General features: G+C 32.3%; 1 protein-coding gene across 2 annotated transcripts in view; it reads right to left on the minus strand.

The window, feature by feature from the left end:
* Window positions 1-320: 320 nt before the first annotated feature.
* The window catches only part of LOC143064489 (putative dimethyladenosine transferase), a 45,111-nt gene continuing 23,154 nt past the window's right edge, over window positions 321-22,277 (minus strand). For both annotated transcript variants that reach the window (XM_076237357.1, XM_076237348.1), the window contains 10 exons: window positions 18,643-18,716; window positions 18,143-18,229; window positions 13,728-13,789; window positions 12,763-12,906; window positions 12,144-12,267; window positions 10,407-10,499; window positions 9,041-9,105; window positions 4,131-4,194; window positions 3,277-3,383; window positions 321-1,113 (listed from right to left, as the gene is read on the minus strand). In XM_076237357.1, the coding sequence (XP_076093472.1) occupies window positions 1,071-1,113; window positions 3,277-3,383; window positions 4,131-4,194; window positions 9,041-9,105; window positions 10,407-10,499; window positions 12,144-12,267; window positions 12,763-12,906; window positions 13,728-13,789; window positions 18,143-18,229; window positions 18,643-18,716 (863 nt within the window). In that variant the 3' untranslated portion in view covers window positions 321-1,070. The remainder of the gene's footprint in view (window positions 1,114-3,276; window positions 3,384-4,130; window positions 4,195-9,040; window positions 9,106-10,406; window positions 10,500-12,143; window positions 12,268-12,762; window positions 12,907-13,727; window positions 13,790-18,142; window positions 18,230-18,642; window positions 18,717-22,277) is intronic.

The raw sequence follows: 22,277 nt of genomic DNA on the forward strand, positions 1-22,277 counted from the left end.
TTTTTTTAGATTGCAGTATAAAGACAATAATAGTGCATTGACTTGACATATCAACGATATAAGGATTCGGCCCGAAACGGGGAAAATGCTCGGCACAGCCTCGCATTTCCCCGTTTCTAAGCCTCATCCTTATATCGTTGATATGTCAAGTCAATGCACTATTATTGTCTATATCTTAAGTTACAGCAAATCTGCCAACCTTGATTTTATAAGTATAAAAAGAACAAAGGAACAGAATTATTAGGAGAGCAATAGTCTAGTACATGTAGTAGGAACCTCTATTTATTTTTCACATGTTGGCTTCAATTATTTAGACAATAAAATATTCGTAAGTTTATTTTACATGCTATACTGTTCAGGGTCAGTAATACTAGTAATCATACATAACAAAAAACAAAAAGGATGAAAATAATAATGGTAAAATTACTGTAAATTCAAAAGTTATTGTAATGTTTTTTTTTATTGCGAAAAATGTGGTAGGGTTATAATTGCAATAATTTAAACTCAGATTTTATATAAATTTTTATATGAATTAAACAGGAATTTTCTCAATATCTAAAAAATTAAAATCACATTTTAGTCTGAAATGACAAAATCGCAATAATAAATGCACACAATAATTTCTGAATTTATATAGCGATAGCCCAATCAAGTGATGTATAATAAAATATAATCAGATCATATTAAACTTGTAAAAGCAATTTAACAATTATATTATGAGTAAATGTAGTAAGCTATTTTTGTCTTCTAGTTTTATTGTCTCCACTATACCCAACATGTCCTTTTATTCATACAAAAGAAAATGCATCAATTGTTGAGTTGTTAGTACAATTTAATTCAGATAGACAATTTAAATCCTTCAAAGATGAACTTGTATACATTAGCATAACATTATTCAATATCATTTAGTTAATATGTTAATGTGAATATTCAGTAAAAGATGTTTTATTTTTTGTCTATAAATGTTCAGTAACATAACATTAGATGATGATATTTCTGATGCTTTCCTTGGTGTCTTCATTCATCTGAAGGTAGATATCACAGATATGTTGTTTGTGTTTCTTCTTTAATCAGGTAAAATGAAATCCTTCTGTGTTAAAACAATTTAATAACCTGCAAAATAAAACAAGTCAATAAACTATAAACCAACTAGAGTTATGGGTAATCTGAAAGTAAGTGAACCTTTCATAAAAATATATTTAAAATTCAACAAACAGTATGCTGGTACTCAGGTTGAAAGAAAATAAGTCATGTCATAAAGACTGTGTTCATAAGATAACGTTTAATCCTTAGTACCGATCTGATGAGCTAGTTTCAGCTCATTTTTAGTCCCCTACCAACAAAGTACGGTGAAGGATGTACGATGACCTATAGTTGATAATTTCTGTGTCATGTGGTCTCTTGTGAAGAATTGTCTCATTGGCCATCATACCACATCTTCTTTTTTATATATAAAAAGTATGGTCAGAAAAAATGTCAGACTAGCTACAAAATTGGCTAAAACACAACATCCTTGATGCTTTAATTTGTTCAATGTTATTTGCTTAAATCAGGCCGTTAGTTTTCACTTTCATATTGTTTAACAATTTGTTATCCCAGGCTTTTTATAAATCATTGTTAAAAACTGCATAGTGGCCTCTAAAGGTAGTTTGTTTAATATCCTTGTCTTTTCGTCTTCTATTTGAAAATAAATCGAGAATGTGTCCCCATGGACACAGATTATGCCCCCATTTGCATAAAACATTATGAGGGCCATAACTCAAGAACGATAAAAGTGACGCTACCCAAATTTGTACTTTATCTGAGTTTTGTGGTAATAGGTATGGTGTATAGGTTTCATAATGGTTGTTTGGGGCAAACTTAAGTTACAGAACGGAAACAAAATTTTTTGCAATTTTTCAATTTATAAAGGAACATTACTTGAGAATGGTTAAAGTGACGACACCAAAATTCAAACTTGATCTGTGTTTTGTGGTAATAAGCATTGTGTATAAGTTTCATAACATTTGGTTGAGGCAACTTAAGTAAGGGAACGGAAACTAAAAATTTTGCATTTATTTTTCATTTATAAAGGGGCATTACTCTAGAACAGTTAGAGATACGACACCAAAATTCAAACTTGATCTGTGTTTTGTGGTAATAAGCATTGTGTATAAGTTTCATAACATTTGGTTGAGGCAAACTTAAGTTAGAGAACTGAAACTGAAAACTTTGCAATTTATCCATTTATAAAGGGGCATTACTCTAGAACAGTTAGAGTGACGACACCAAAATTCAAACTTGATCTGTGTTTTGTGGTAATAAGCATTGTGTATAAGTTTCATAACATTTGGTTGAGGCAAACTCAAGTTAGAGAATGGAAACCAATATTGGGAGGTACGTACGTACAGACAGACAAAGGTAAAACTTAAAGCCCCCTCCGCTATGACGGGAGCATAAAAATAAACTAGCTAAAACAAGAATGTGTCCATAGTACACGGATGCCCCACTTGCACTATCATTTTACATGTTCAGTGGACAGTGAAATTGGGGTCAAAACTTTAATTTGGCATTAAAATTAGAAAGATCAAATCATGGGGAACATGTGTACTAAGTTTCAAGTTGATTGGACTTCAACTTCCATCAAAAACTACCTTGACCAAAAACTTTAACCTGAAGCGGGACAAACAGACGCACAGACGAACAAACGGACAAAGGAATGGACGAACAGACGCACAAACCAGAAAACATATTTTGCACTGGTGCAGCGTAAAGCAAATACCAATCAATCAACCAATTTGTCTCTAACTGACAGTTGTTTCATTGGCAATTATACTGTCTCTTCTAATTTTATTATTATTATATATATATATATATATATATATATATTGACTGTATCTTACATTAATTTGTAGGATCCTTTACTATAGATAATTTAGCTGATCTGTAACAATAACATCTTCATGCCTAATATATCATGTACTGCAGTACGCCGCTAGATTAAAACTGACGTGGAAAGGTAACACACGGCCAGCGAAAGCTCTATTTTTAAGAGCCCAGGTGGTCGTGTGGTCTAGCGGGACGGCTGCAGTGCAGGCGATTTGGTGTCACGATATCACAGTAGCATGGGTTCGAATCCCGGCGAGGGAAGAACCAAAAATTTGCGAAAGCAAATTTACAGATCTAACATTGTTGGGTTGATGTTTAGAGGAGTTATATATATATATATATATATATATATATATATATATATAACACAGATTTGGGACCATTTCAATTTAGTGAGGTTTGACATACCCTAAAAAGTCATCAATGTCCATGGTCCTGGCTCTCTTTTTATCATATTCATTTTTCTGTAATAATTCTGCTACTTTTGTTTTCACGTCAAAGTCTGGAGGGATAGGCTAAACACAAAAAGAAAATTATTCATTACGTACATAAATTGTCAGGTAGCTATGCAAGTCTTTCATGGAGGGGGAGTGATGAGATTTGATGAACATAAATACAAAATAGTCTAATAAAGCCTTATTTAATAAGTGTTGTTTCATTGATACATACATATGTTGCAAGGACAGGCACTATTAAAACTGGATTACTTTTCAGTCATCCCCATGACAAAATATCCAGTGGTATGTTTAGAAGAAATTGCAATTAAGATATAAATTACTGACTATTTGACATTCTCCCACACTGTATGGCATAATAAGATAAAGCTTGGTGCCAAGCCCATATATCAAATGTAATGATGTGTAGTTGCTGAGAAGGTGTGACAACATTTTCATATAGATACATGACAATGGTAATCAGGAAACAAAACATTGAAGGAATCCAAGCTGTTCCATTAAAACATACAAGGTATTTAGAAATGCACTTTTAAAATAGGGCAAATAGAAGCAAATTAAAAGCCTGCATACATTAACAGAAAATATTAAACCCACTCTGGCCACCCATAGCAACAAATTAAAGTTGTCTTTCCTGGTTAAAATGAATATTTTCATGGAACAGCCCAGAGTATTTCCAGATGAAGCTTGGTGCCATACATCAAGAAGCTTTAAAATGTAGTTGCTGAAAAAAATTAGACAGGAATGTGTTATGGACAGAGATGAACAGGTACCTCCTCCCCTTCACAGTAGGGTTGACTATATACTTACAACTGATTTCAGAGAACAGCTTGTTTTGTAATTTTTCTCCAACAATTCTAGAATCTTTGTAAATCTACAAAATTGAACATCTAAAATAAAATGTGATTTGATGTTGGTTACACATGTGTAATTACTACAATTGTGTAAAAGTTACAAATTTGGCAAACTTTGAAATAAAACCATGTATTGCAAGCATGTCATGATTTTGAGGCAATATAACTAAGGTCATGCCAGCAATTTCATTATTAAAGAAGGTCATGATCTAACCTTTCCTAGAGAATAAAAGATTTAAATCATGAAAATTGGTCATTATTCAATCGTAATGTTATACAATTACTGTCTTTTGATGAGGTAAATATGCGGTTTTATTGACTTGTGAAAAACTGATATTCACTGAGGCCGACGGCCGAAGTGAGTGTCAGTTTTTCAAAAGTCAATAAAACCCCATATTTACCGAAACAAAAGACAGTAATTGTTTTATTCCATAGTCCGAGAGAAGAAAAGGTATCTAATAACAAACATATACCATTTTTTTTTTACATGAAACATTTTACCATAACGTTGCATGTAAAAGCGTGTGACGTTTAGCGCGGTGAATAACACTTTCTCAGGTGAATATGCTTTTTTATTCAAAATCCAATTCATATAGAGAAACCTACTAAAATAATACCAATATGGAATAATACATATTATTCCACTGTATAAACATATTGATAGTTTAATCAATATTTGATTGGTTGAGACTATCCCATGTGTCATTGAACAAATCTTCATATTTCCCTCCAATATCAAATTTGGAACTACATCGTGCGACGTTACGCACGGTTAATGTACATAACGTTTTGAACAGTTTTTTTTTTGTTATATAGCGATAGCAAAAATCATTATCGTGTTCAAATTTATTTAAGACGTTAAAACAAAAAGACTAATATTTATAATTAACTTTTGATTGATACTGTTTATCTATGTGTCTGTCGTGTTTAGTTATAAAACCAAGCAGATACTGTTTATCTATGTGTCTGTCGTGTTTAGTTATAAAACCAAGCAGATAAGAAGAAAACAAATGTATGCAAACTAATTTTTGATGTTCAGGTAGTAAACAAAGCATAGGCAGTGGAATAAAACATTAATTTCCCTTGGCCTCAGGTAGTAAACAAAGCATAGGCAGTGGAACAAAACATTAATTTCCCTTGGCCTCAGGTAGTAAACAAAGCATAGGCAGTGGAACAAAACATTAATTTCCCTTGGCCTCAGGTAGTAAACAAAGCATAGGCAGTGGAACAAAACATTCATTTCACTTGGCCTCAGGTAGTAAACAAAGCATAGGCAGTGGAACAAAACATTAATTTCCCTTGGCCTCAGGTAGTAAACAAAGCATAGGTAGTGGAACAAAACATTCATTTCACTTGGCCTCAGGTAGTAAACAAAGCATAGGCAGTGGAATAAAACATTCATTTCCCTTGGCCTCAGGTAGTAAACAAAGCTTAGGCAGTGGAATAAAACATTCATTTCCCTTGGCCTCAGGTAGTAAACAAAGCTTAGGCAGTGGAACAAAACATTCATTTCCCTTGGCCTCAGGTAGTAAACAAAGCTTAGGCAGTGGAACAAAACATTCATTTCCCTTGGCCTCAGGTAGTAAACAAAGCATAGGCAGTGGAATAAAACATTCATTTCCCTTAGCCTTGGCAGATATGAAGATTTGCTCACCCTCAAAAATCATATGAATATTCTTGGGTGAACAAATCTTCATATTTCCCTCAGGCATGGGAAATAAATGTATACTATTTTCTATTGAACAAACCAAAAATTAGTCTGCAAAATGTCCTGCCCCGGCGAGAAGAAATTCATGACTTCATGAACTATCATGAATGGTTCGTGAATGTTCATGAATGGTACATGAAAATTCATAAATAATTCATAAATGAAGGTTCATGAATTTAATTCATGAACTGTTCATTAAAAGTATTTTATGAATGTTCATGAAGTTTTGATGAATCACTAGCTGCTCATAAAAAATCATGAAATGTTCATTAAAAGTATTTATGAATGTTCATGAAGTTTTGATCAGGTTGGGGACAACCCACCAAATGGGGAACTATTCCCCAAATGAGTAACAATCCCTCATTTGAGTAATCATTTCATAATGCTAAAAACTAAATTTTCTTAAAATAGGTCTTTTTAGGTAAAATGGCACAAATTTATAGAAAATGGAACAACTTCTCCCAAAGAAATATATTTTTATTGTGTGTTTTAAAAAAGTTAGAAGCCTAGAAAATAGTCAAATTTTCTGATTTTTCATAGGCTTGTATCTTCTCAGTAAATTAAGATAAGGATAATCATCTTTTAGAAACGTTGCTGCATTTTTCATGAATATGTGCCATTTTAAGAAAAAAGACTCAGTGAAGAAAATTTTGTTTTTTAGCACTACAAAATGATTACTCAAATGAGGGATTGTTACTCATTTGGGGAACAGTTCCCCATTTGGTGGGTTGTCCCCAACCTGTTGATGAATCACTAGATGTTCATAAAAAATTCATGAAATGTTCATTAAAAGTATTTTATGAATGTTCATGAAGTTTTGATGAATCACTAGCTGCTCATAAAAATTCATGAAATGTTCATTAAAAGTATTTTATGAATGTTCATGAAGTTTTGATGAATCAGTAGCTGCTCATAAAAATTCATGAAATGTTCATTAAAAGTATTTTATGAATGTTCATGAAGTTTTGATGAATCACGAGCTGATCATTGAAATTCTTGAAATGTTCATCTGTCATATGCATGTGTTATGAATAATAGATGATTTAGTAACTGGTAACACTGCGTGTGGGACTGTCACTGCTGTTACTGGTTTGCTGCAAGAAGGTTTTTTTTACTCTTCCTTTCCCTAAACTGCTAAAGATGTAAATTCTGATTTTCTCCAAGTTCACATATGTGCCTTTCTATTAATTGTCGTCCGGCATATAAATAACTTAGAAAAATATCAGATCAATGATAGATAGGCCCAACGACAGACGTTTCTCAACGTATGTACAATGTAAACAAACCTTGACCTCGTGGTTTTAATCGTACTGAACAGTTCGGCCCTAAAAATACCTTCCAAGTGAGTCCACTTGTTTATTCACATGCACCATGTGCCGTTTAAACTAAAGATTTTTTTTTTATTATACTTAATAAAACTGCATATTAATAAATATTTGTTTGCGACACCCTTGATTTATTTTCATACTTCCGTTACGGCACAGATCAACTTCTGGCCGATATTATCTGGGGCGAGATTGTCACAGTCTCAACGTCAGCATAAGTGCACTCTTGGGTAATACGTCACCAAAATGGAGATTACGCTGATGGAAACACGGAAAAGACATTTCCAGTCAGAAAGATTTCAGATAAGTGCATTACAAATTTAATTTAACATGACAGACATGTGTATATTATTATAAAATATAATTTGTTGAGGAAATATATTTTTTTTATGGTTTCTTTGAGCAAAGCAACATCAGAAAGTCTGAAAGCATATTTGAAAATTTATTTTTAATTATATAAACAAAATGAATAATTGTTTCCACATATGATTATTGGTAGTTACCTAAAATTTATAGTTTTTGAATTGTTTGAATTGTTCTTTTGTGAAAATAATAAGTAGCCAGTTTTTATAATCTTCAGGGGATAAAAAGGGGGAGGGTTTTGAAATGAATTTGATTCATTAACAGCTTCAGATGTAGTGTGTAAACAGGCAACAACATTTCAATTGAATTTTATTGCTTTAAAACATCTAGAACAATTGATTCTTTGTGGATTTTTTTTATACTTTTAGGGGATTGAATGATTAAATATCAAAATGGAGCTGCCAGTTTTGATAGTAAAACAGATTCCGTGGAGATTTTAGTTACATTTATTCAGCGATTCTACTTGGAAGAACAGAGACAACAAAATATTACAGAAAGAAGCAGAAACTTTACATGTATCCTTTTATATTATTATATCTGACGCATAGTTACTTTAGTTTTAATATTGGGTGGGTACAGGTGCAGATCCAGCCATTTTAAAAAAGGTGTGGGGTTCAAACTATGTACTATAAACCCTTTCATATGCATTGATCTTGCTAAAAAAGGGTGGGTTCCAATCCCCCCCAGAATCCTCTCCTTGACAGTAAATTACCCCTGTGAGATGATAATGAATAATTCATGAATATGCATGAACATTTCATGAACTGTTCATGAACAGATTTCATGAACAGTTCATCATATCTTCATGAACATTTGATGAGCAATTCATGAACTGAAAATCGACAGTAATGTTCATGAACTTTAATGTTCATGAACAATTCATGAACAAGAAAGGTTCATGAACATTTAAATTCAACAATGATCATGAACCCTTTCTTGTTCATGAATTGTTCATGAACATTAAAGTTCATGAACATTACTGTCGATTTTCAGTTCATGAATTGCTCATCAAATGTTCATGAAGATATGATGAACTGTTCATGAAATCTGTTCATGAACAGTTCATGAAATGTTCATGCATATTCATGAATTATTCATTATCATCTCACAGGGGCGGTAGTACCCAAAACAAATGGCTAAGAAATTTTGAACAATGTTTAATGCAGCTAAATATGATGTTTTTGTCATCTTAAAAGTTTTGTCATCCAATTAAAGGAATTATCTCTCATAGAATCATAGAACATTAGACAGCACAATATAATATGCTACTCAGGACTATATTCTCATACTCTACGAATAACCCTTTAGACACATATTTATTTCATTAATATGATTAAGCTTTCAAATTATCTAATAAAAATTTTGAACCATGTTAAATTTGATGGGTCCCTGATTCAGTGCTGCATCTAGTTTATCAGAACATTTAAATTTATAAATTTCCCAATTCTATATCTGTTCAGATATACTTACTTGAAAGCTGCACCAAGAGTTTTATTCTTCCTAGAAAAACAAATTCTGACCAGACCATCCCATTCCTAAAAAAACCCAAAAAGGATTCTTCATGTATCAAACTACAACTACAATACACTTTTTGAGACTTTTAAAAACATCATCATCAATTTCTTGACATATAAAAAAAATTAGAAAATATGAATCATGTATTGTCTCGTCTACAACAAAAGTTGCAATTGCGAGACATAATGATTACAATCTGGCCGAGACAGCAGAAACTATTTGTATAAAGCTTTATATTTGGAAGGTAGAAGACCTATTGCCTTTAAATATCTTGTATGCAGATGCCTTTAGTTATAAAGTTTCCATCTTTTATATATCCATTGTCATTAACCTCATGAACTACTTACTTATAATGAGTAATAGGATAACTTTGATATATATGATATGCTTGAAAAGTCTACAAAGCTGACCTCATTTCATGGATCAGTGATCAAGGTAAAGTTTGTGTGGTCTAGTCCCTCTCAGATACTATAAGCAATAGGTCAACTATATTTAATGTCAAATGATTGCAAGGTGTACGTATCTGACTGGCAGGTTACATCTGAACTTGACCTCATTTACATGGTTCATTGGTCAATGTTAATTAATTTTTCATGGTTTTGTCGGTTTATCTGATACTATAAGCAATATATGTCAACTATAATTGGTGTATGGAATGATTGTTAGATGAACATGTCTGTCTGTCTGTCTGACCATGACCTCATTTTCATGGTTTATTAGTAAATGCTAAGTTAACATTTACTTCCATGTTAATAAAATTCAAACATAATTTTATTTGGCGTTATAAAACCTTTCGTTAAAATTCTAAACATTCATCAAGCATTATTCCATAAATTATCTTCAAACTGACAACAATAAAAAAACCAGACATAAGAATCCCAACATACCACTTCCCCACTTTAAAGTGAAAATAAATGGGGAATGTGTCCATGGGACACAGATGATGCCAAGTGTTCTTCCCAGAATTTTCAAATAGCACTGGTTTTCTAAAAAATTATAGCACCATGGCCCCTATACATTCTATTATAAAATCATAGCACCATTGTAGAAAATATAGCACCAGGGTACCACAGTGTTTTAATGCCCTGGGGAAATCACTGATGCCCGGCTTGCGTAGAACGTTTTAAATGAACGGTAAAAGTTACACCAACCAGTGAGCATTGTGTATAAGTTTCATAACATTTGGTTGATGTTAACTAAAGTTAGAGAACGGAAACCAATTTAGGGACGTACACACAGAAATACAAGGTAAAACTTTAATAATGCCCCCTCCACTGTGGCAGGGGCATAAAAAACATAAGGTGGAAGAATATGTTCTTACCTGGAAATTAATAGGAGGTGGTGGATTTCTTGGTTCAATTCTGACCACACTTGATTCTACTTTTGGTGGAGGCCTGAAGTTATTTTTTCCTACCTGCAATGTAAAAACAAATTGCTTATACTGGTATTTTTCTCAAATATCTTCCATCAAACATTTATAACATGTATTTCAGATTTCCCAAAAATCGCTAGAACCTTGTTTGCAGAATGACAGATTTCACTAATTAGGTATACATAAGCATTATGTCCGATTGAAAATTCATTGCAATTAATGTTTCTTTGTGGTCTGTTGGGAATGGAGATTAAGCACTGAACTGGTTCATGTGATAAAGATTCTGATGTTCTAGTTTGTTTTAGAGGAACCAGGTACTACAATAAAATAAAATGTACACAAAAATCTTCAGCTCTGAGCAGACTATTGATGTTGTGCATGTATCTTCTACTGAAATTGCAATTTGCAAAAAGAAAGTTTGGCCATAGACTGGAGTCTGAAAAAGATTATATACGTTCAGGAGCATAATCATGATAATTTTGACTAGTGTGCTAACATTTTAAAAGAGAACAAACAGACTTTTTGAAATTAATTTTATCTTAAATTTTATGTGTTACACAATTTGGACAGAAACAATATTTTATTACATACACTGATACAGACAATGTGTACTTTAATAGAATATAAATTTTGTCATAGTCTTTTTGACAGTCCTGCATGTACTACATGTATCCTACTGACAAATTAACCTTGTACAATACTAGTAACATAAGATGATATAAAAAGGACTTTGAAAGAAAGAAGGGAATTCCACCAGTTTTACCCCTGTGGGTAAGAGAAACAAGCAATACATTACCATCGGAATTCAGTACAGGTTAATATTGAAATCTATACATGGACCAGTGTGTGACCATTGTGAACTTTTGAACATTCAAAATTTTCATCATTCAAATATTTGTATTTCTTGTAATAAATTGTTTTATTTTACTACTACTTTGTTTCATATGCACAATAAGAAATCCATGATTTTGTCCCCCATTTAAATGTTAACAGTGCACAACTACATTATATACCATCACCTGCTATCAAGTTTTAAATCTTTATTTTGAATAGTCTCATACATTTAATGGTAGTTATTAATTTGTATGAGCAGATTGTTTATAGAATAACTAATCGATGAATTCAAATAGAGAAAAATATTCAACGAGAGACCAAACAACACGTTAATTCACGAATGCGCGTAGCGCATGAGTTAATTATCAGTGTTGTTCAGTCACGAGTTGAATATTTTTCGATATTTGAATTCTTTGATTAGTTATTCTTTTTATTACATTGGCAAATGGCTTTTTTTATGAAATTAAAAGTAGAAAATGTAAGGAATTATACGCATTCACAATTTGTTTTGATCCAACGTTATCAACGTCTTGACAACGCCTATTGTTGACTGACGTCAGAGGAGTGAAATAACCATGTTTATTTCACATGTGTAATCAATGTAATTCATTGCAACCAATGTAATAATTAATAATCACCAAAGTTTAAACAAAATTTCCAATATTTAGCCCATTTCTTTCTTCAGAAACCCCAGCCACTTTAAATAAATTCTCTTAAATATCACTCTAGCTGGTGTTTGATAGATCAAAGTAGACCACTATAAACCTTAGATAATATTTTCAATACAAACCTTCATTAAGAGATCAACTCTAGCTAACAACTGTGTATTTATAGACAGCCTACAGTACAAACCTTCATTAAGAGATCAACTCTAGCTAACAACTGTGTATTTATAGACAGCCTACAGTATAGTTTGTCTCCAGGCTGGGCAACAAGTCTTTGGGCAAACTCTCTCTGGAACATTAACACAGCACATCTACAAATATTTTAATCAGTGGTGTTTACATGAACAAAGCTGATTCTATTAATAACACATGCTTTAAAATAGTTTGTGCATCCTTAGTTTAATTTTCTATTATGTCATATATTCTTATAAAATATATGTAACGTTTTCTAACCTATTTTATCTACGAGAAGAATATTTGCACTTCTGAAATGTTGGTTCTTCACATTATAATTTTTTCATGTAATTAATCTTATTTTATATAGTTATGTAACATGGCATTCTTCATTAACAATTTTCCATGACCTACAGAAATGTTTGTTTATTTACAGCAGGTAATCATAACTTTATCTTAATACTATTTGTGATGCATAGGTTGCTCATTATCAAACATACACATATCAGACATATGCATGCAAACAAAATAAATAATTGAAAAGAAATGCAAGAATGATGTATAAGTTAATAATTATCTAAAGAGATCTGTTTCTACAAATGTATATGCTGCACATATTACAGATCAAGTACCTGAAGAATGGTCTGTGTAGAAGGAGTTTGAATACAAACGGTGATGAGATTTGGTATGGCAAGTTAGCTACACACACATCAAAGAATGGTAACTCTGTCTTGAGAACATCCCCTATCATTAGTTGTAGTTTATTCTGACTGGGACTATAATCAAATTAAAACAAAAAATAATTAGAACACTTTAACAACTTTTCATTTTACAATTTCTCTCTGATATTTTCCATATCAAGTTTGACACATATCAGTGATCTTCATTATATGTCATTAACAAAAGTGGTTTACCCCTATTTATGGCAAGTTTTGGTTAGAGAAGATCTGGGTAATATGTCAAGTGGCAACAATTAGAGTGACCATTTCAGCAAATAACATAACCATTTCTGATCCTTTGTATGAATTTTAAAACATGTCAAGCTGAAAAAGATGTAAGAATCAGAAAAAGGATTTGCATGTAACAACATGAACAGTATGACTAAAAATAAACAAAAATATAAGATTTTAATAAAAACACTTATTGTGGACTCATTTATTTTTTTCGTTGGTATCAATTTTTCGTGGATAGAGAAAAAAAGATGTTTCGTGGTAAACGTAAATACATTGATAGCTGATTAAAAAAAATGAAAAAAATTCAGATATGTAAATCGTGAATTTCTGTTTGAGTTAGGATGTCATAATTTACGTTTGGTCAATAACAAAAAAGAAGGAATTCATTGTAAAAGTCACGTTGAATTGTCAAAATCCTCGCTTGATCATTCTAGTTTAAAATGTTCATTGAAAACTTCAATTATAATCGTGAACAGACATCTAATTATTTGTTTAGTTTTACAATTTATGTAAATTTTATGTAAAGTTCAGAGAAGATGAACGTCACACAGACTCACACTAAACTCCAAAATATATAAATGTACTTAAATTAAAGAAAAAAAAACCACAAGACTAACAAAACTATTTGTTTTACATAAACTTACGTGCTCTGAACTCTTTTTTGTAACTCTGCAGCAAGTCTTGGATCTATTTCACATGCTATCACCTTAACATAAATGTATTCATGGTTCAGTTATTAACAATTACTATTCTACATTTCTGTATGATATCAGACAGTGTATCACTTTGAAGAGCAAAACAAATATTTGTTACCCTCATGTTATGAGTGTCTTTCATATAAAATTGAAGCCCAGTAAGCTTTACTAAGTACCTGGTAATAGGGTTAAATAGGTTAACAAATCTGGCACAGTATGAGAAATCTAATGTAAATTCAACAAATTGAGACAACCTTTTTTTGGTTAAGTTTGAACAAAATCTAAATTATAGCAAGAAATAACAAAAAGTTGCATATGAAGTTTGGGGAAGAATGATCTATCTTGTTTTTAGAAAATTGACAAAAAAATTCCTTTATGCTCGGTGGGTATCATGAAAATTCAACATGTTCATATAGTATATTTCATAAATGTTGAACATGATAAATTTTAAGCAATCTTGAGTGAAACTAGAGGCTCTAAAGAGCCTGTGTCGCTCACCTTGGTCTATGTGAATATTAAACAAAGGACGCAGATGGATTTATCACAAAATTGTGTTTTGATGATGGTGATGTGTTTGTACATCTTACTTTACTGAACATTCTTTCTGCTTACAATTATCTCTATCTATAATGAACTTGGCCCAGTAGTTTCAGTGGAAAATTGTTAAAAATTGACTGTAAAGGACAATAACTCCTTAGTTTAAACAATATTTATTCAAAAAAGTGCATGAAATATAAATATACAATATAAATACAGGGATTCGGAAACAAGAAAAACTTATATAAATCCGTCTCCCTTAATAACTCCTTAGGGGGTCAATTGACCATTTCGGTCATGTTGACTTATTTGTAAATCTTACTTTGCTGAACATAAAATTGCTGTTTACAGTTTATCTCTGTCTATAATAATATTCTAGATAATAACCAAAAACAGTAAAATTTCCTTAAAATTACCAATTCAGGTGCAGCAACCCAACATCGGGTTGTCCGATATATAAAAACAGTAAACAGTTGCTCTAAATGCTTTGGTTTTTGAGTTATAAGCCAAAAACTGCATTTTACCCCTATGTTCTATTTTTAGCCATGGCGGCCATCTTGGTTGGTTTGCCAGGTCACCGGACACATATTTTAAACTAGATACCCCAATGATGATTTTGGCCAAGTTTGGTTTAATTTGGCCCAGTAGTACATTTGTAGTATCAGTGTAAAAGTTAACGACGCTGGACGACGCTGGACGCCGGACACCAAGTGATGGGAAAAGCTCACTTGGCCCTTTGGGCCAGGTGAGCTAAAAAATGTATTATCCACTTGCAATACAAAGAGAATCTGTATACAATTTACAAATCCTTTTTTTCATTTGCCTTAGTAAAATATCTATAAATTGTTTTGAAATATTTAAAGTGCTGGATAGCACCTGTGGAAAGTTTGCAACGGTAGATTGTAATATATCAAATAGGATGTAAATGTGAAGATTGTGTGGTTAACTTTTTTCTGTCTTTAAAAAAATATTACATAATACAAGAAATAATTGTAACAGGATGCTGTTTCGAAGTCTCCCAAACATAGCTCCCATAATTAGTCATTCCCACGGTCGCCTGACATTGGGCAAAGTCCAGTACAAATTGGTTTGGTCTAGTAAAGTGATATGCAAAAGTGACGCCTAGGGATTACCCCTGTATGTCATTCAAATCTTCTTGAAATCATGAACAGGAATATTTATGGTTTAGGGGTAGGTCTCTACCATTTACAAGTTCTCAAACAGGAAGGGGGTGGGGGTGAGAGTGACCCTAGGGGACTCGCCTTTTATTTCATTTTTTTTTTTTATTGTTCCATACAAGAGTATATATGGTTTCGGGGTGGGGATCTTGACCGTTAACAAGTTTTCAAAAAGAAGGAGGGTGGGATGACCCCTGTGGGGTGACCCCTGTGGACTTCCTCTACATTTCATTTGATTTGTTTTATTGTCCCATACAAAAATATATATGCTTTATGGGTGAGGATCTCAATCGTTTACAAGTTCTCAAACAGGAGGGGGGTTGGAGTGACCCCAGGGGACTCGCCTTTTATTTCATTTGATTTGTTTTATTGTCCCGTACAAGAATATATGGTTTCGGGCGTGGGGATCTTGACTGTTTACAAGTTCTCAAAACACGATGGGGTGGGGGTGACACCCAGGGACTCCCCCTATATTTCATTTGATTTGTTTTATTGTCTCAATCAAAGAATATATATGGTTTAGGGCTGGGGATCTCGACCGTTTACAAGTTCTCAAACAGGAGGGGGTGGGGCTGACCCAGAGGGACTCTCACTATATTTTATTTGATTTGTTTTGTTGCCCCATACAAGAATATATATGGTTTAGGGGTGGGGATCTTGACCGTTTACAAGTTCTTTAACAGAATGGAGTGGGTGGGGTGACCCCAGGGACTCAACCTATATTTTTTTATTTTTTTTTATGGTCCTGTGATCATTACTGAAAACCGTGTGTGTCTATCACTTACTGTTTTCAAGTTATAGTCATTTGAAAATTAAAAAAAAATAAATCCCATGGGGTTCTATAGTAAATCCCTCCCTTCTGTTGGCCCCTCAAAATACCCCTAAATAGACCACAAGAAGAAAAATAATAATAAATGAGCAAAAACAATAAGTCTCCAAACTTTGTTTGGGAGACTTAATAGCAAGTAGTATAATTACAAATTTTGTTATAGTCCGATTTTCTGATGTCGATTATCATGATTATGTAATAGGTCGAGTTTATTATAGTCCGAGTTTGTTGTGGGCCGAGATATGGAGATACCAGGATTCTTTCGATACACTCTGGCTTTTGTGTCTTTAATAAACATTTGTAAAAACCGTAGTAAGCGTCGAAAAATGTTCATTCATGAAACATTTTAAACACAGTATTAATTTTCTCTTCAACCGGAGGACGGGAGGAAACCCCTGAAACCAGGATTATAGTACTCCCGTTTGGAGGCACACATATATGGATCTCACGTATGTCTGGAGAATACTGATAAAAGCATAATGTAGAAACTGCTGTCTCGTGTGTGTATTGATTTAACTTTCTGCGCAGCGCAGGTCCGCAAAGTAGTGTTTGTGATATCCATTTTCAAAATGAAGTTGAATTATTTGAATTATCGATGAACATTCAGTACATTTTAATTCAAGCTCTAAGCTAATCAAAATAGAAGTAACTTAAAATTTCAAAAGCATCTTCCTAGAATTAGTTTTTAAACACCAGTACTACATTATCTATGAGTAGAACACACATCCTAAAGTAAGATAGTCAGTCTGTCACTTCCGGTTTGAGGCTGACACCTTAAGAAAATTTATTGCTATAGCAAACTTTCCAAAAAATAATAAACCCATTAAACTTTTAATTTTTCAAGAATCAAATTGACAGATTTTGACAGTTGAAATGATGTGTTAAATAACTATATACATCTATGTCCCATTTTCTATGTCAAATTAATTAACTGCTTTATAAAAATAAGGAAATATTGATTTGATTGCCAATGAGACAACCATCCAACAAAATTCAAATGATGGATGTAAGTATGTGTGGATGCTTTGCTATTTTAATTGCAATGTATTAACCACAATGTTTAGAATCAAAGTGCTTGTAAGCACTGATAGGCAAAGATTGCTTTAATTTATCAGTGGGAAGTAAAATCAAACATTGCATTGTATAAAGCATTAGTTGTAGTTGATTCAAATACAATTATGGACAAAACTCCAATTTTAAAGATTACTTTAACAATGACATCATTGATATTTTTAGAACAGATATTAGTTTCTTGCACCTAGCATATGTTACGTAATTTTCTTGACAAGTACAACATTATTTTGTACATGTAGCTTGAATATCTGAACATATACTTCATTGATACATTTCTGAAAATGTTCATGGATAGGATGTGTAGAATGTTATGATCAATGCACTATATTTTGTGCATTTCAAAAGTAGTGATAAACTTTAGAAGATTTAGATATCAAGTCAGTACCATAGGGTTTTGATTGCAATCTTTGCCCAATAAAAAAAACCCTCAATTATTTGTTTAAATGCATTGTACATGATGTGTAAAACAATCATCCCTTTAAATTGTGTCTGTTGTACATGTCTGTTACACCTACATGTATGTGTTATCTTAACATTTTCATAATCTAATGTTTTAACACTACTGCATGAAGTTGCTTTCTGTTTGTCTCCTTACATCAATTTTAAAAGGCAAGTTAGATCCATTTAAAAAGTTTAAAAAGTGCTTTACATTTTTCGTAGGAGTTTGAAAAAGTATTTTCAAGTTGTTTGCAACAGTTCTCTAAATCGTAAATGTATCAATTAAGTTATATTCAGCAATAATTTACCTTTTTTGTCTTTTCTAACAATTTAACAGTCATATTACCAGTACCAGGACCAACTTCTAATACTACATCGGTTGTTCTTAATGCTGCCTGAAATTATACAGTTAAAATGTTCCCTATAGATGTATGGTCTAAATTATACAGTTAAAATGTTCCCTATAGATGTATGGTCTAAATTATACAGTTAAAATGTTCCCTATAGATGTATGGTCTAAATTATACAGTTAAAATGTTCCCTATAGATGTATGGTCTAAATTATACAGTTAAAATGTTCCCTATAGATGTATGGTCTAAATGATTAAAAGTAAGTGACTTTAGTCTGTATCATATTTAAATTGACTGTTTTCCTCTCAGACATTTTTGGCTCTCAGAATTCTTGAGATCAGTCTGATCTTTCTTTATTGTCTGATCAATCAAACAGTGAATGTGATAATGATTGATCACTAAGATTTATATTTCAATGAAAACATAATAAAATTAAACTTTTTGGTTAAGCTTTTACCTTTTCAACCATGCTTGTGACAATTAATGGATTCTTTAGAATATGCTGCCCGAAATCTTTGTTGAAATTAATTCCTGAAATTGAAACAAATAATGTTATATATATATATACATTTGTATGAAACAGTTACACTGGAAATATGTAACTAGTGCAAATTTAGTTACATAAAAACAATGTATGTGTTATATAACTGTCTAGCATGTCTAGGCTGTCATTAGCTGTACAAAAGAAGAATTAAGAAATAAATAAAATTACTAAACAAATTTATAATTTAGTTTTCTGCAATAGAAACAACAATGATAAACCAAAGTCAATTATCTGTATCCCTTGGGTGTTTTTTATCCACACACACAGCTGAAAATCCTGACTTATAAAACAAAGGTATCAGGTCTGTTCGCTCCCAAAACACATTCACACCCTACACGTTTGCACCCTGATTTAATTCAAATACAGGTTGAATTATTAGATGTATTTTCAGATGTATATATCAAACATGTCAAACTATTTATATTTTCACGAAATGAAATATTTTTTGGGGTGATAAGATGATTAATTATTAAAGGTTAGTTATTTATGATAACTATTAATTGGTATTTACCTAGCTAATTTGGTATTATTGTCATATGATTGTCATATGTTTGAAAATAATGATTGCTGTTTTAACTAGCTTTAGTGTAAAGTGAAATACAAGTAGTTAGCTTGGTAGGAGTAAAAAGAAGATTCCAAATAGAAAAAATAAGTGAAACTGTGAGCTACTGCTCACTAATGATACCCCCGCTGAAATATTTCGATAAACAGGAAGTTGTTGATTTGTGAATCTGAAAACGCATCACACAGTATAGCTGACTTATATAAACCCTGAAACCAAATTTCAGAAATCCTTGTATTGTAGTTCCTAAGAAAAATGTGACGAAAATTTTCAACTTTGCTAATATGTGTAAAATGATACAAGTGTTCGGTAAACAGGAAGTTGTTGAGTGATGAATCTGAAAACGCATCACAAGATATATCTGACTTACATAAACCCTGAAACCAAATTTCAGAAATCCTTGTATTGTAGTTCCTGAGAAAACTGTGTTGAAAATATTCATGGGACGGACAGACTGACGGATGGATGGACTGACAGATTGACAGACAGAGGTAAAACAGTTTACTCCCACTTTTTTTTTAAAGAGGGGGTATAATTAACATGATGGAAGATAAATGTTTTAACAGCTTGGCCTCTTTGATCTTGTGTGTGTTTGGACAAGTATGATATACAACAAAACCAAACAAGGTAGAGGGTCTACATACCAGGGATTCCAAAAAATATTTGAGCCAGCCGGACATTTTATATCGGATTCAATTTTTAATCCTTAAGGTGGCTCGGGACTATACGACTGCGCATAATTTCACGCATGAATTACAAAAGTATTTGTCGTAAATTTGACATAATTTTTCTAAATATTTTGATTGATTAGAAATGTTAAATCATTGTTGTTATGTGACTTATAGAATATTTTCGTTATTATCCGTATTTGTTAAAGGGTCAAAATGACATTTCAACCATTTTCACCATTTTCCCGCCAAAATTTGGGTTTTAAGGCAAAATATTTTTTTTTCCTTATTGGTGACCTATGTTTTTTATTGGCTCATTCTTTGAAGCTATATTCCAGCTTTCCATATTACAGTTTTGGACCAATTGTCATAGAACGTTTTTTTGTAATTCCGATAAAAATATGTCAACACCTCTATTTTCCCTATCATTTCATTGAAAAATGGCCCCTTTTACATACCTGTTTAAAAGTAAAATTTTGAGCTTAAATGGTCCGTGACCCCCTATTTTTTTTTCGACCAATTTGATTCATTTTGTTTAAAGAATAAAATAACCAAAAATACGGCACTTCTGATAGAAACTTCGAATAGGCCCGAGCCACCTTAAGACTAAGTCACAAAAGGCAATTATGGTTATCAGATGGCCATCCCATTGATTGACATTAGATTAAAAAAAAAACATAATAAACTTTACTTTGATATGAATTTGATGTTCTGACGTAAACTGTTTAATTGGCAGTGCATCATTCGAAGAGTGCACATAAGCGTGCTCATTTCTGCCTTAGACTCTTTATTTGTGCAAAATTACGTTGTCAAAACATTTTACTTTTGTTTTTAAAATCACATTTTCCTAATACTGGATGTTGACTTGACAATGGTAAAACATGGACCAGAAAAGGATACATAAAATACATATACAATGTACGTTTACAAAGCACGACTGAGTGAAGAAGCTCTTTCAACATTATTCTCGTAAACCAAAGTACAATTAATTGTATGGGGTCTGAAAGTTCGGTCCTTCTGCAGGAACGAAAAAATTTCCCATCAAAATCCAAAAAAGATTTTATCTTTCTGAACCACAAAATGCATTTAACTTTTATATATCTATTTGATGCCAGGCCATAAAACTTTTCATACTGCACAGGTAAGTCTGTACTCAGAGTAGTTTTTGAGGTCTAAACACGGCCATTTTTGTCCGTTTGTTATGATGAACCTTAAAAAATTAATAGTAAGCATGCATGCCGCTGGACTTATGTCAAATTGTTCTTAATATTTGAACAAATAAAACAAAAGATCTGTTAATCGAATTTTAAGGATGTGAATTTTGGCATAGATGCAATTTTTATTACAGAATAATGGATCGTTTGGAGGTCTGTTCAAACCCATTTTTCTATGATTCAATATATATGGATTCAAAATTTAATTGATGGAACCATATATAGAAAATAATAATAATAATACATCTACAAAATAAACCCAGGATGAAAACTTTTGTCTAGATCATAAATAAATGTAGGCGAAAATAACGTCAAATTAGGTGCAATTTGGGTACCCTCACCAGGGATCTCCATGGCCTGTTTAACGATGGCGGGGCGCCATCGTTCAAATGTCTTGCGCCATCGTCAAATGACTTGCGCCATCGTTCAAATGACTTACGCCATCGTTCAATTGTCTTCCGCCATCGTTCAAAACAGTGGTTGTTTTATAGCCTGACGCCATTTTTGTAGCAATTATAATCAAATGCATGTAATTGCATAACCCTCAGGCTTTTTTATAGTATAATCCAATACAGTTCTAACGCCTGAGGGAAATACGGATTAAGATCGCTAATCACTTGTACCTGAGCTTGTACAGGTAGATTAACAAACCAGACAGGATAAGATTATCCGAGATAGACGATTCATTTGTCGAATTATTTAACTAAGTTTCCGCAAATGCTTATGATAATTCAGATTAAATAAATTAATTAATAATCCAGCTACAAAGTTTTAACAAGTCGAACACGTGCGTTTATTTTGACTTACGCAACCAGCATCCCCTTTTTAAGAAGTACAAAATAACACGTAAAACAGTAATTATTATTTCATCGCAAATAACTCGAGTACTGCTGTATTGTAACGATAATATAGAATTACTTTTAAAGTTAAAAGTATAAACTTTAATATTTCCTGTAAAGAAATATCGTATCGTAATTCCGAATTCATTTCGTAGTTTACAATGAAATTGATACATCCGCGTTTCCGGTTTCTATTCAGACTCGAAAGATGCATGTTGCATAGCATCGATTTGCTAAACAAAGTCATTAAAACCTTTTCATTTGA

The sequence above is a fragment of the Mytilus galloprovincialis genome, chromosome 1 (genome assembly GCF_965363235.1).
Source record: "Mytilus galloprovincialis chromosome 1, xbMytGall1.hap1.1, whole genome shotgun sequence".
NCBI lineage: Eukaryota > Metazoa > Mollusca > Bivalvia > Mytilida > Mytilidae > Mytilus > Mytilus galloprovincialis.